Source organism: Hippopotamus amphibius, chromosome 2 (assembly GCF_030028045.1).
Source record: "Hippopotamus amphibius kiboko isolate mHipAmp2 chromosome 2, mHipAmp2.hap2, whole genome shotgun sequence".
NCBI lineage: Eukaryota > Metazoa > Chordata > Mammalia > Artiodactyla > Hippopotamidae > Hippopotamus > Hippopotamus amphibius.
Genome location: NC_080187.1, coordinates 53,120,761 through 53,136,050, shown reverse-complemented (window position 1 = coordinate 53,136,050; position 15,290 = coordinate 53,120,761). Strand labels below are relative to the sequence as shown.

General features: G+C 40.5%; 1 protein-coding gene across 1 annotated transcript in view; it reads right to left on the bottom strand.

Annotated features, from left to right (window-relative positions):
- The window catches only part of PINX1 (PIN2 (TERF1) interacting telomerase inhibitor 1), an 82,156-nt gene that overhangs the window by 51,029 nt on the left and 15,837 nt on the right, over positions 1 to 15,290 (bottom strand). The window contains exons 5-6 of the mRNA XM_057720029.1: positions 13,184 to 13,276; positions 7,087 to 7,163 (exon numbers count right to left, since the gene is read on the bottom strand). Coding sequence (XP_057576012.1) covers positions 7,087 to 7,163; positions 13,184 to 13,276 — 170 coding nt within the window. The remainder of the gene's footprint in view (positions 1 to 7,086; positions 7,164 to 13,183; positions 13,277 to 15,290) is intronic.

The window sequence follows — 15,290 nt, the reverse complement described above, 5'->3', positions numbered from 1 at the left end:
TTGTGGTCAGGTTACATGTCCCAGCCTCTAAGTTAATTCTCATTCAACTGCTACCAGATTAGTTCCTTCCAAGGATTAAATGAGACTTAACATATCTTCACAAAATTTAACCTATTTAGTTTTGGCCAAATGTTCCCAGCTTAGAGAGATTATTTTGAACCTTGATTCTGTTATCGATGGTCAAAACACTGACAAAAATTACTGAAGTCATCATTGCTGGCAAAAAATATAGACCTTAAATGTATTATTTAGCTTGTTTGTGTGCTTAGTTTAAATTTATCTCTAACTAAAAGGTTCTTCATTGTAAGATTACATTAGCAAATCCTAGGCCCAAATTTTGAATGGTGATGCCAGATCTGGAGTGAGGAGGGGGAGGCAGAGTTACAGAGGTTTGCAGGAAGCAGGGAGATTCAAATTCAAGAGTCCACATACAATAATTCATTTACGAAACTCAACCCAATTCAAAATACAGGTTATTAACATGAAAATTCAGAACTAATTCAATTCAAAGATGTTTCAAGTAAAAAAATTAAAAAAAAATTTTTTTAAAGGGGGACTCTTCTTTTCCCAATGATCTTCCCTATGAGGTACTTAGGGTAGTTAACAGACTAGAAGAAAGAATGGTCTAAAATACCCCATGAATTCAATCAACCAAAAGAGAAGAGCCTGCTTGGAAGTTAGTTTTCAGATTTGACAATCAGCAAAAAATGGGAAAGGCGATTCGTGATAATTGATGAGAAAGGGACAAAATAAAGAAATCATACTTTGGTTCAAAAAGCAAAAGCTATCAGAGGTGCAAGGCAAGTGATCACTAGCTGGATATCCTGAGAGAACATAAGAAATGCTCACAAGGTTTCTAATTCAATCAAGTTATAAAGGTGAAGAAATTGACGATTATTTGGCCAAAAGCCTATGCCAGAAGCACATTGTTTGGAGAAACAAAGTAGGAATGCTGGTAACACACTCTCAGTCCTCGATATGGTTTAGGAATATTTTCTCTAGTGATAAGGCTGAATCAGGAAACAAGCTGGACAGAGGAAGGAAACTGGGAAGGCAGGGGAGGGAAAAAATGAGAGAAGGAAAAAAAAAAAAAAAAAAAAGAATCAGGAAGTTCCACCAGATAGGAACTAATGGAATTTATTTTCCAGTGTCTCTAACTCCAACTTTCAACCAAGTGAGAAAACACACACACACACACACACACACACACACACACACTCTCTCTCTCTCTCTCTGTCTCTCTCTCTCTGTCTCTCTCTCGTAGTTCAGACTCCTGGCAGGCACTAGCCAGCACAAATACCTGCTGCAGGTCTCAAGGGGCCCTAGTAATTTCAATTCAATATATTCGATCATTTCTTTGTCTCCATAGAAAGTGCATACATCTCCAATTTAGGTGTACTCCAGTCCAGAGTTACCGTCTTCCCTTGAATATAGTACAAAGATTGTGGGGAAAGGGAAGGGCTTGGAAATCAGAAACGTACAACCAACCACTCCCGCACAGAACAGTTTATTAAAAGTTTTCCGAGCAATTGATAGTTTGTGATGATCTTTCATTGTTTAAGCAAGCAGCTCTGAAGAGCCAGATTCAGGCAGGGAAACAGTTGGCCTTTAGAAGGGCTGTGCAGCTTGAGGGAACACTATGGGCAGATAAAGTTAGAGAGCAGTCCCTGGACAGGAAGACTTTAACTTCTACCGCAATGAAAAACAGTCAAGTCTGTGAAAAACTATCCCAGAGTGAAATGCAATGTCAGAAAACCAATTTCTGGCAAACGGGATTGAGTTTTAAAAACATAAAATGGCATAAACAAACATTCATTCAATAATCCTTTCTCAAAAATCTACTATGGACACTAGTGGATTATGCTTGGCACTGGATTGGAAATTAATTGATGGAATTTTCATGTTCTCAGAGAAGAGAGAGTTATTTACTGATCAAAACATTTAGAAAGGAAAAAACATACTTCAACTATCAACCTTGAAGCTATACAAGCCATGATTTTTAAGGTGAGTAACAGTTAAGTCCATTTTTTAAAAACAGAAGTACCATGAGATTTCACTGAATCCCTACCATGTGCCAAGCACTGAACTGATCACACTGAACTGATTTCTGGAGACCCAGAAATAAGTACAGCACAAGTTCTCTCTCTTTAAGTAGGTCACTGACCAGTGTATGTGACAGACGACAAAGTCCACATGTAAAAATACAGCGGATCAATTTCTTCATTAAATGTATAAAAGTCAGAGAGAGGACAGAAGGCATAATTTAAACTTCATATACATGTTCTAGATATCTTGGATTTAGTTTGGGTTATTGTTTTGTTTTGATGTGAATTTCTTTTTATTTCTACATATCATAAGCAACTCCTACTAACCTCGCAAAGAAAATTTCCATTTTAAGTGATTTTTTTTTTCTTTTTTTGGATTGGGAAGAATTTCCTTCCTTCCTTCCTCCCTCCCTCCCTTTCTTTCTTTTTTTTAGCATATAGTCCTGGATTTAAAGCTTCTTTTTGGTTCAAGGACTCCTGTGAAAATCTGTAAAGCACTGGACTTCATATATCCATACACACATGCACACAGGCCCACACACAAATTCTGCATGCAATTTAAGAGTTTACCAACCTCCCCATAATAAGTGTACCCTGAGACACTGCCCAAGCTCTCCTATACTGGCACAGTACGATGGCAAGTCTGTCACATTATAACACCTGTATTTATACGTCACTTTACAGTTTGATATACTTCCAAAATTACTAAAGTAAATGACTTAACTGATAGCCTTGGACTTTAGAGACATCAAATGATCTGATTTCTACAAGGCGTTCTCTAAAGACTCATGAGATAGAAGACAAAATCTAGCATGGGTAAGTGCAAGAAGCAGGTCATGGAAGCTACAATCAGGTCTTAAAAACCTGGGTACTGATCATTACCAGTATAAGCAGATTCGGCATCAGACTGCGGGAGATCCAATGGTCCATATACGTGATATTCCATTTCAGATCAGACAATTCAATTACCAGCAGTGATTGCTGTGGGGAAGAACTGTGTGAGTGTGACTACAACTGGGGGCAGCATGAGGGAGATGGTGGTGGTGAGGGAACAGTTCTGTCTCTGCATTCAGACAGTGGTTACATGACCCACAAACGTGATCAAGTGATACAGAAACACAGATCACACCATCAGTTTCCTAGTTTTCACCTTGTACGATAGTTAATAAGATGTAACCCCTCTGTACTATTTTTTCAACTTCCTGTGAATCTATAATTATTTCAAAATTAAATTAAAAAAAAAAACCAAAAAGCAAAAAACCCTCATGACTGGTATTAATCAAGGACTGCTAATGTTTCAGGGAGATCATTTCCATGGCATCTATGCTCCAGGAACTCAAGCTAGCTTGTTCTTAATTCAGCCTGCGTACAGTTCCAATGAGAAAGTAAATTGTTCCCAAAGCTGGCCCAGGCATTTGGTGATATGCTTCTGAACCCTTAACAGTTCAACTCTGACTGAAGGCAAAGTAGTGAAGTTTTCAAACTTAAACTTTATTTTCAGCAAAATGAGAATCATTTTCCCACAAAGTTCTGATAAAGTATTAACTACTTATGTCTCTAACAAAATCTCAAATAAAACTTCTACATCATAACTAGATCATTTAAATGTATAAATATTTTTTAAACACAGAAAAAGTTTAACATTGGCAGTAGTGTGGTATAGAGGAAAGAACATGACTTTGGAGTCAGAGGGACCATTTAAATCCCATCTGTGCCATTTCGGAGCTTGGTAACAAACGTCTTCTGAGCCTCAGCTTCCTCTCTGCTAAAAAGGCTGATAATGATGCCTACTTCATTGGATTGTTATGAGGATTATACAGAGAATATCATGTGTCCAGCACAGTGTCTTGCACACAGATGCTTAATAAAGCTGTAATTTCTATTATCATAACAGCCAGGGGTTGTAGAAATCAGCGGGCCGGGCTTCATGAGAGAGGTAAGATGCTCCCCAAGCCCAATGTGGACAACACCGGGGTTCCTAAAACCTAGATGCAGACAAGATCAGTGTCAGCACCTGATCCAGAGCAGCCAGCAAGGCACTACCGCTTTAATAGTTCATACCACCATGGTTCCTGAGACTCTTCAGAATCTGACCTCCAGCAGCACGCTGGCCTTGGCCATGCCAAATATAACTTGAGGCCAGTGTTGTTGTGGAGGTCAAGGGAGTAAAACAAAGCAATATTCCTTCCAACTGAACACAGGAGCCAAGAGAGGCTGTGTTTTCAAACAAATCTGATCAAAAGATTCCTGACCTCGGCTATAAGGGCTGTTGCAACACGGTAAGGTTTCTTAGCAACAGTTTACTTAGCAACAGGTAAGGTACATGTGTGCCTCAGTAAAAGAAAACTCAATATGTGAAAATCCATGTGTGTAAAAGATACATTTAAAAGTGACTGCTTTACAGAAAGGCGTTTTATTTGGTGTCTAAAAAATGTGATTAGATTTAAGTACACACACACATGCAGGTATGTGTCAACTGTAAAATACTGCAGAGGCCCTACACACTCAGTGTGGTTTGTGCAGCACAGTGTGACCAGTGGCAGCAGCATCACCCGGGAGCTCCTCAGAAATGCAGAATCTCAGGCCCCACCCAAGCCTCGTGAAACAGAACCCACAGCTTAACAGAATTCCCAGAGGATTTGTATACACATGAGGACCAAGAAGCCCTGCTCCAGGCAATATTCCTGACACTACAGAAAAAGGCTCTGCCTGCAAAGTTACATGTCAGGGCTTCTACCAGTGGTTCTCAATCCTTACTCCTCATTATACAGTAGAAGAAACACCTGAATCATCTGGGTAGGCTTCTTTTTTTCTTCTAATTAAATAAAAAATTCTCTTTTTTTTACATAGCGATGCCCAGACCCTAACCCAAACTTTGGATTTCATTGATTTGGGGTAGGACCCTGACAAGAGCATTTTTTTAAAGCTCCTCAGGCCACTTACATGTAACAGGTGTTGAAAAGCACTGCTCTAGAGCAGGAGCTGCACCTTGACAGAATACAGCCCCACCACCAAGCAGGGTCTTACACGCATCAGCAGAATAAGAGATTAAGATTTGCCTGGATATAATTCTTGCACAAAACACAGGATTATATCAAGGTTGGTCTTCTCCACACCAAGTGTACCAAAATAGATTTTCCCTGGGCTAGTACTAGGGAACTGTTTCTGGAACTCCTCAAATATAGGGGAACGGCTGACTTTAATATGTTCATAAATGACTATGACGCCCAAAAGTCAAATACCGCAGTGCTGAAAAACCTCATGACACCTAATACCAGTAAGCCCTCAAATAGATGTCGGCTGAAGGGTCAGACCTCTAATTTCCTATATCGAAAAGCTTTCCTCTGCTTACCACATAAATTCTTTTAAAGTTCTACCAGTAGCCCATAAATATTTCCTTCCCTGATCTCTTCAACTGTACAATATCAAAGAGGGTGCTGGAGAGAGAGGACAAGGGGTTGGGGGCAATGAACATTGGCAGCAAGGAGAATCAAGTAATCCAAGAAGGCAAGGATTTGGAAAAGCTGGTGTAGTGGGAATGCAAGACCAGGAGAGCTGGAACAGAAAGATCATTGTCAGGGGTCCACGGAGGGACTCAGGGCTGAGGTCAAGGCCACAGAGCGTGACCATGTGGCAGCTGTTAGGGCAGAGCAGAGGTGAGAGAGCATCCCTGATGATACTGAGGATGCTCAAAGGAGAGGAAGACTGAGATAAGCCAGATGCAAAGTCCTTGATGAACAAGGCAGAGGGCCTAATCCATGTCATGCAGTAACCGCAGAGGGGCAGAGCAGAGGTGTGACCAGGAGCAGGGTTGTCTGATGACCCTGGCTCTTTCCAACAGCCTCTGGTGAATGAAGCACCCAGTATGGCCTGAAGTTGGGACACCCCATCCCTAATGACCCGCCTGCCTTGACATGACTCAGAAGAGCTGCAGACACTGCCCCTCAGCAAGGCCTGGCGTCCAGGTCTCCTTTCTCAGGCCTGCCTCTTCTGCGCTCGCTGCTAAAAGAGTGCTAAAAGACTAGGAGTTTTGTCCCAACCCACAACAGAAGTCACCAAACAAAATTTCCAATAACTGGTAATTCTAAAGTCTTTGAAAATATTATTAACCATCCTGGAAAAATTTCTGACAGTCTGGAGAAATGTCAGAAAAAAAGGAAAGAAGTCTTTTTTGCTCTATAGTCATCAGGGCCTTGACAAGGAACCAATAAAGGAAAGTGAGTATGACACACCAGCTTAACTGAGTGATAGTTGTGGCAATCATATATTCCAGATTTTCACAGATATCAATCAGATCAATTTAAAATATTTTTATCTCATTATCTCCAGAAATCCATATTCCAAAATTGCTAATATTTTGATACCCAAACTGCACCCCCGGCTGTCTCTTACAATTGGAAATGGCACAGGGAACTCTGCGCTGTACCACAGAGCCCAATGTAATAGTTAGGGTCATGAATTATGGATCCACACCATTCAGGGTGCAGTTCAGCCACTCGATTCTTAGTCTTCCAGCTTTGAAACAAACAATATTGTACAACGGAGGAAATCCTACATCTAAATCCCCTCCAGATTTCTCCATGCCAACCCAACACTGTCTCAAAATACTTTTCAGTGGAAGAGCCAGGACTGAGCATGTGCCTGACAGTCTTCCCTGCAGCCACACTCCAGATAGAGCTATGCAGTCTGAGCGAAGCAAACAAAATCGCTGCCTGCAACCTCCCTCTCTCGCGAGACGGGAGAGAGACTGGCCCCTTTGAATCTATCAGCAACAGGCATTCTTCCCCAGGTTAGTCTAGTACTCCCAGCAGGAGGGGAAAAAAAAAACCAGATAACACATTCTTTTTAAGGTTCCTTATAATACGTATCATCTGTCAAGTATCACTACTAAGAGGACCACATTTAGCCTTTGTACAAAGCCTCTAAAAGGGTTTTTGGTAATTCTGTCTGGAAAGTACTATCAGTATAAATATAAGTAGTTCTAAACACAGCTTAAAATCAGTGTTGAAACAAAACATATCAATTGTATGTGGTTTAATACCTGGGGAGTCGCCGTCTTCTGTCTTTTCCCAAAAATGCAGTCCAGATCTGTTTTGCTCCGAGATGAGAGATCCTTCCCTAGAAAAGCATGACGCCTTGAGTAATACGTTCTTTCTAAAATGAGGAGTTCAAAACTACTGACTTTCCGTTTCCCCTTCATAGACTGCAACTATTTAATTAATAAATACAATTAATTAAATTTAAAAATCACTTAAAAATCAAATAAATGAACCAGAACCCTCGACTTTCTCTTAATGGCAGAAACAACCCTGAGCACGGAGATCCAGAGAACAACTGAATTCTAAAGCTAGCTCTACTACTGGTATGCCTTCCAGGGAGGATTTCTGGGCCTCTGGGTTCCCCTCCTATAAAACAGATCCCTTTACTTCAAGGAGACATAAGCTACTTAACTTGGGATTATGAAATGCAGAATAAAAAAATGCTGCTAAAAATGCTGCTGTGAGGTTTTGGGGGTAGCTCCAAAACCCCACACGTGCACAAGAACGAGAACATACTGTATTTGACAAATAGAAGCTCAATAATTAATTGAATGAATGAAATTTTTTATAAATGCAAATAAAAATTGTTGTATGAGGGTGAAATGGTTTCAGATTTTTCTTTTTAAAAAAAATTTTTATGTAATAGCTATATCATTTTTAAATAAAAGGATACATAACAAGAATAGGACATTAAATGGCTTCTGGCAAAAACGGTGTCCAAAGGATCCATGATTCTTATTAAGAACACTAAACTCTGTAACTTAACTTCAAACACACAAACCAACTAATTTACAATTCACTTCTATGGAATTTCCACTTCTACCAATAATACTCTGTGAGCAGCAGACCAAATCTATTCCCATTTGTCAACTTCATGGTAAATGTATTTAAAACATAACTACTACATATAAAGCCTTGAGGCTCTGGGGGAGTGAGGCTCTGGATTAGACACAGGAATCTTTGTTTTCAGTTGGAAACCTGAGTTCCACTGTGACGGACTCACTTATCTTCTTCATTTCCTGCAGCATAATTGACCTGGGAAAGTACCATCGTGACCCAGAAGGGTTCCAGTTCACTGACTATCACTGGGGCATTCAAATATGATATTGCTCAGTGACTCCATGAAATTAAAAAAAACAAACACCCTTTGATTTAATGCAAAACCAGGTGCCAAAACCAGTTTACCAGGCTGCAGTACCAGACTCATGGGTCCAGTTGGTGCAACCTGTTCCTGCCAGGACGGCAGGCTCCTGCTTGGCTCTGCACTGCTCTCACCCCTCTTCCTGAGCTGGGAATAAATGAAGCTTCCTGGTTCTACCTGGTTATTACATAGAACCCAGACAGAAGACCGCCCCGCCCCACCAAAGGAAAGCTGCTTGAGAGCAAAATGAAGCCTATCCCAGATGGGAACTCAGAAAATGAACCAGAAAAGCAAGGAATAAAACTGGCCACGGTGGGGAGAAGTAGAGAACCCTTAGGAGGTGTGAGATCTACTCCAAGCTTTGTCCTCAGCATAACTCATTCTGCACTGCAGAGCAAGTTCAGGGCGGCAGTTTCTAGTTCAGAAAAAGGAGTTGTACTGAGTTCAAAATACGTAGCGGCCACCCATCCCTAAGCAAGCTCCTGAAATGGGACTGATACCCTAAAAGAAATGCAAATGACAACTGAACTGAAAAGAATGCTGGAGGGACTAAGGAAGGGAGGGTACATGCAAGATCACAATTCTAAAACAGGATGTCAAACCACAGAACACGCAGAGATGAAAAACAAATCTAGAATGAATCAGAGGGGAAGCTGTCAAGCTGGTAGAAAATGTACCAATGAAGGTGCAAGTGTTTCTAAAGTTTTAGTGATGGGTTCTTGTATCAGAAATGTTTATCCTTTAGCAAAGTTCCCTTAAGTAAATGTAGAAACCAGGCTTGTTACAGGCCTTGCTCTGGATTTGATCTGGAAAACAAAACACAGAGAAGAATTAAGAGTCAGAGACCAATAGAAAGGAACTTCAAGGTAGATAAAACTGTGAAGATGGAAATGATATTGAAACAGTTATTACTTAATGCTCTTGGTTGGTTGAATAGTTTATAAATGTTACAAAATTATGGCCACTTTTGAATAAAATATACATATTAAAAATGGGTTTGAAAGTTATTGGTCTCAGTTGTGAATGATGGTCAAATCACAGCAAATACTGTTGATAAACTTCTCTCTTAGAGAAAATGACAACCAAAAAATTGAACAGAATAGGAAATATATGTTAGCTGCCTGGATTTGGTTTATTTACCTACCAGTCTTCAACTGGCTGTAATATTTTAAGAACCAAGGAAAAAAGGTTCCAGTAGCCAAGCCGATGTAACAAAGTCCATGAAAGGATGATCGGATACTTTCAGAGAACAGCACTTTATTTATGATAATTTTAGCTGTTTTTCTAATAATGAGGATTATCAGGTGTTCCTGTCTATCAGTGTAGCAAACTAGAAGAGAGGAATATGACCATTACAGCCAGACACACTTACAACACTGAGAAGTCCACATGGGAAGCAAATACAACTACAGAAAATAAACGTAAGAACTTAAGAATCATGGAAATTTGGAGCCTCTTAGTTTAAGGGCAAAAGTCATAAAGAGCCCAACAAGCGCTAAGGAGAAAACTGCATGATAGCACTATATTATAACCAGGGCTCAAAAACCTGAGTTTTTCTATTCAGAGTAGAGGGGCAAGGGTAAGGAAATGCCAGTCTGAGAAATATGTTTGTTAAATAAAAAAACACTGAAACGTTATGTAGGTAGCTTCACTTGCTTAGAAAATCTATTTGCGTTCCTGAATCGAGAAGGATAAAACAACCGATGCTATATTTTGATTTTGTTTTTTAATGAAAACACATAGGACTGATAATAAACCTAGGACATAAGATTACGGAAACTTCACTGAAAGGGTAATAATGTGAGAAAATCAGGAAACCTGAAAGAATCAGAGCAGGGGGTGAAATACACGAGACCCTCACAACCAATAATAAGACAGCTGGAATTTTTTAAAAGCCTGCAACGGTACAACTTCACACTTAAATGTCAAAAGAGCCAGAGCCAGAGGAGGAAATGGAACACCCATCACTTGAGTCCGACTGTGGGGAGCCAGGCTTGCCAGGACACTACAGTCCGCGTCCAGACCAGCACTGACCACAGGGACACACACTGTCAGTGTCGTTTCCTTATTTAAGGAGTGAAGCATCACAAATTGCCACAGGAATAAGAAGTCTGAATAAATTACCACAATGAAACTGCACAAGTACAGTGTAGACACCTTCCACACACACACTGCATGACTGGGAGCAAAAAGCCATGCTTTCTGGACAACTGCTCACTGTGTAATACTAAAAGTCTCAAAAAATGGCTTCAGAAAAATTGATATTTTCCCTACCTTTTTTTCTTTGCAGATATGGCCTCACCAAACATTTTTCAAATTAAAAGAAACCACTGTTGAAGTGAGGCTTTTAAACAAATATGGATGAAATCAACACTTTGAAATTATGTAATAAATTATGTCAAATTTAAAAACGTGGGACTAGAGAAAGGAATAACTATGCATCAGAACTAAAATGCTACAGCCAATGTTCAGGCAGTAACACACGTTACGATGTTATCTGCTACTGTAATCTCTCTGAAGTGAGTTTTTTTCTTCGCTCTTCACACAAAGCTAAATGAAATGCCATCAACTCAGGTTTTGGTTTCCTGGACCATGGATGGAGTTACAGTGTGCATCGTCCACATCAAATCAGTGAGCGAGTGCCTGCAGCTGTGGTCACACCCATGCGCTAAAATCCTCACCACCCATCACACTGCACAACCCCACCCCCACAGAGGGGCACCTCTTCTGATCATTTCTAAATCAGAACCTATCTTAGAACTCAACAATGACTTAAAAATCTTTCATTTCACAAAAAAGGAAAGTGTGGCTGAAAGAAGGGAAGAGGTTAAGTGATTTGTCTGAGACAGTCACAGGCAGAACCCAGCTTCCTGCGGCCTAAGACAGTCCACCTAGGACGACACTGAGAGTTTATCATTCACATCCAGTGACAACAGCTGCTCTACAAGGAAAGATTTCTTTCAGTAAATTAAAAAACTTTTGGGGGACTTCCCTGGTGGTCCAGTGGTTAAGACTCCGAGCTTCCCCTGCAAGGGGCACAGGTCCGATCCCTGGTCGGGGAGCTAAGATCCCACATGCTTGGCGGTGTGGCCAAATAAATAAATAAATAAACTTTCACTGCGGATTGTTCAGATGGAGGGTAAATGATTATTTTCCTCACTACCTGGATTTCTGCCTCCTTCTCCTATCTTTTCTACTTATTCCCAATCTACATTTCCTCTATTCTCCCACTCCATCTTCTCTGCTACCTTTGTGACAATATATCCTGAATTATCTTCCTTGCATACTAATGCCCCCTTCTCCCCAGACAAGGCTAACAAACAAGCAAAGCTCATTTTAAAAGAGAGAAAAGGAAGGCACAACTCACTGAGCAGCTGACAGGGTCACCTGGCAAGGGGGTGGCTTAACTAGAAATAGAAAGGAGATACTCCTGGCACCCATTATACTAAAGCAGACTAAAGAGGTTTGTCCTGGCTTCGGCAAACACTTCAGATGCAATCATGTGTGGAGGCAGGTACTAAAGGAAAAGGAGAAGATTCTATTTGCAAAAGTGAAATCTTAAAAGGCTGCCATAAGTCACAGGGCACTTTTAACTTCATTAGTTTGCTCAGCACCCTTCCTGCTGTATCTATTTTTTTTTTCCTATAGGGTCTAATGAGAAGGAGGGATATTTAAGGGGTTGGGTATGAAGTGACCATTTAGCCGCTCCTGAAAAGGACTCAGGGGCCAACAAGGATTGTTTTCTGTCCTGCAGCAGGTCAGGGGTGGAGAGAACCCCTGCTCAGAAGCCCTACAGGAGAACGACAAAGAACGTTCTATCCTGACAGAAAGAAGAGGGGCTAACATGACAGGCCAGACAACCATACCTGCCGGGAGAGGGAAGGCAAGCCCCAGTCTCCCTGCACATGTCCCTGAAGCTAATCAGCTCTCGCCTCCCTTCAGCTCTGCCATGAGCCCTCCCTCAAACCAAGCCCAGTCTACCTTCTGGGGTGCTGGCTCCAAATGAGAACCACCATTAACAGTTTAGAGTAGTGGCAATTCCAGCTCCCACTGCTATTCAGGGGGTTCTAGGAGTCAGGGAATTCCCAACCATGACAAGACTAAAGCAAAGACGTGATTTTCCTGGCATACAGAGGTGGAAACACATCCAATCTCCCATACAGGAACCATCGAATGGTGACTAGATAACATAAGTATCATCATACTTATACTTTACATATATTAATGTAACAAATAAGGTTTTGTGCCTGGAAAGTATGCTATACTGTTCCATGGGAAAACATCTGGGGAGCTGAGGAATTCAAGTTAAAGGGTTTCTTTCCTATGCAAGACTGCCACCTAGTGGTTAAAGAGGACACCTACACCCACGACTGACCAAGTACAGCACTGGGATGTGATGGAGGAAGACAAGCTTTCTAACACCACCTTTGCAATGACCATGGAACGCTAAGTTAACACTCCATGAAACAGAGAAACGGTGTGGAATAATAGAAGAGTCAATAAGGGAGTGAGATCTCTCATAGTGGAGATCTCAATACAGAGCATAACTCTAAACTGGCACATTTTAGGGGCTGTTCAACACCAATACTAAGCTCTGAAAAACAGGAAAATGTAACTTAGAATGTTGAGTGATAAATTAAAATTTTCTGATCTAGCCACATAAAGTCCCTTTTCTCCTCTAAACAGCAAGTTAACTTCCACACTCAGCTTTGCAAAAGGACTTGTACATAGTCTAAAGCTGAATCTGGGGCCCACCTTAATGCAAAGGAGTCTGTACCCGCATCCCAACAAGACCTCCGATGACTCACAACAAGAGCTGAAACATCAGCACTGCTTTAGGTCAATCCAGTCAGCTTCAGTACATAAAACAAGCGATGCTGGTGAAGAGCTAGAAATGCCTTAAGAAACCCAGCGTGAACACAGAGATTTCAAAGAAATAAAGAAATGCTTAATTTTACCTTTTGTGAATTTCATATAATGAACACGGTTTTTGGAGATTTTGGACTTCTCTTCAAGGCTGAAAGATTTCTTTTCCTTATTGTCTGAGGAGTCTTTAAAAAAAGGATGAAAAGCATTACATTAAACTTTCTGCATTCCATTCTCATTCTCTTACAGTGACGTGGTCTTATTCAAATAAAATCTTTACAAGCCCTATCATTTATTACTGAACTCTAATCAAATGATTAGAAATAGTCTTAAACTGTGTACTATGGATCAGGCAAGGCTATTTCCAGACGTTTTATAACATCCTGGAGGAAGAGAAATAAAAACTTGTTTTCACACAAAAACCTCCACATGAATGTTCATGATAGACTTATCTGTGATAGCAAAATACTGGAAATAACCCAAAATTCCTTCAATGGCTGATGGCTGAGCAAATTCTGGTACTCCCTTATACTGGAACACTACCCCACGATAAAGAGGAAGGAGCTACTGATACTGTGCAACAAGCTGGATGGACTTCAAGAGCGTTATGCTTAAGTGAAAAAGATCAACCTACATACTATATGATTCACTTAGACTATAACAGTCTTGAAATGATAAAACTACAGAGATGGAGAACAGAAAAAAGGTTTCTAGGGGATAAAGATGAAAGTGGGGTTTGGAGGTTGCGAGGGGTGGAAGGTGGGTGTGAATACAAAAAGGCAGTATGAGGCACCTCTTTTGTGGTGATGAAGCAATTCTGTATCTTGACTGTGGTGGTGGCTACATGAATCTATACACGTGATAAAACTGCACAGAATTATACACACACACACTCAAATTAAGGCTAAAAAACAAGGTGAAAACTAAATAAGGTCTGTGGTCTAGTTAACAGTCAACACCAGTGTCAATTTCCTAGTTTTGAGATTATGCTACGGCTATATTAGATGTCACCATTGGAGAAACTGGGTGAATGGTATTCAGGGCTCTTTCTACTACTGTTTTTGCAATTTCCTGTGAGTCTATAATTGTTTCAAAATAAAAAGTTCTTTTAAAAAGTGAATAAAGGTAAACCAGATTAATGATCTTCAAAAAACAGATTAGAGGGACTTCCTTGGCAGTCCAGTGGTTACGACTTCACCTTCCAATGCAGGGGGTGTGGGTTCGATCCCTGCTTGGGGAGCTAAGATCCCACATGCCTCACAGCCAAAAAAACCAAAACATAAAACAGAAGCAATATTGTAACAAATTCAATAAAGACTTTAAAAATGGTCCACATTAAAAAAAAAAAATCTACAAAAAACCCCCCAAAAACAACAGATCAGAGATGATAATCAGGCACAGTGTGAAAGAGCAGAGCTGGCACTGAGCGACTACCTCAAACACACATTTCACTGGAGGCTCACCTTTCAGGGCAACAACAACAACAAAAACAAATCATTGAGGAACAAACTCATGTGGTTATGCCTTTGACAAAAGAGGAAAACGTGAGCCAGAAAGTAGTCACTTGCCTGAAATATCAACGCAAGATATCTGTAGTGAGAGTCAATGACAGGATTCTCAGTAGCTGCCTGTATTCCCTCATCTTTATTCGTCAAGTTCAGGTAGCAGAAAGAGAACATCATAGGTAGAAAAGGGACTGAATTTTCCTCAAGTTATGTCATAAGGAAATATAAATACTGAAGCAAAATAAGCACGTGCCCATTAAACACACTAACTGTAATCCCTCCCAAGAACTTAGTCATTTCAAAAGCAAAGTGTAAATTACATAGTAAGGCTCTGAACAGTGTAAAGGTAGATGCTTCAGACAATGCCCAGCACAGCTTAATCACATCAACAACCGGAAACATTCTCCTCCATGGTCACTTCCCGAGAACAGCTTGGGACTTTTTTCAAAGAATCCTACCAGTAAATTTTTTTTGCTCTTTTTGCAGGCAAAATCTTCATATAGCACATAACATTCTCAATTTTGATGTTCCAAACACAAATCACCAAGCACAGTATCAGCTTGAAGTAGCTTTTATCAATTGAGGGCTTATTAAGCACTAGGCGCCAGGCTAAGCTTTCTATGCATTCCTGTATTTCATCTCATGACCACCCTGGAAGGTAGCTGTTATGATTATTAAACCAAATTCACAGGAC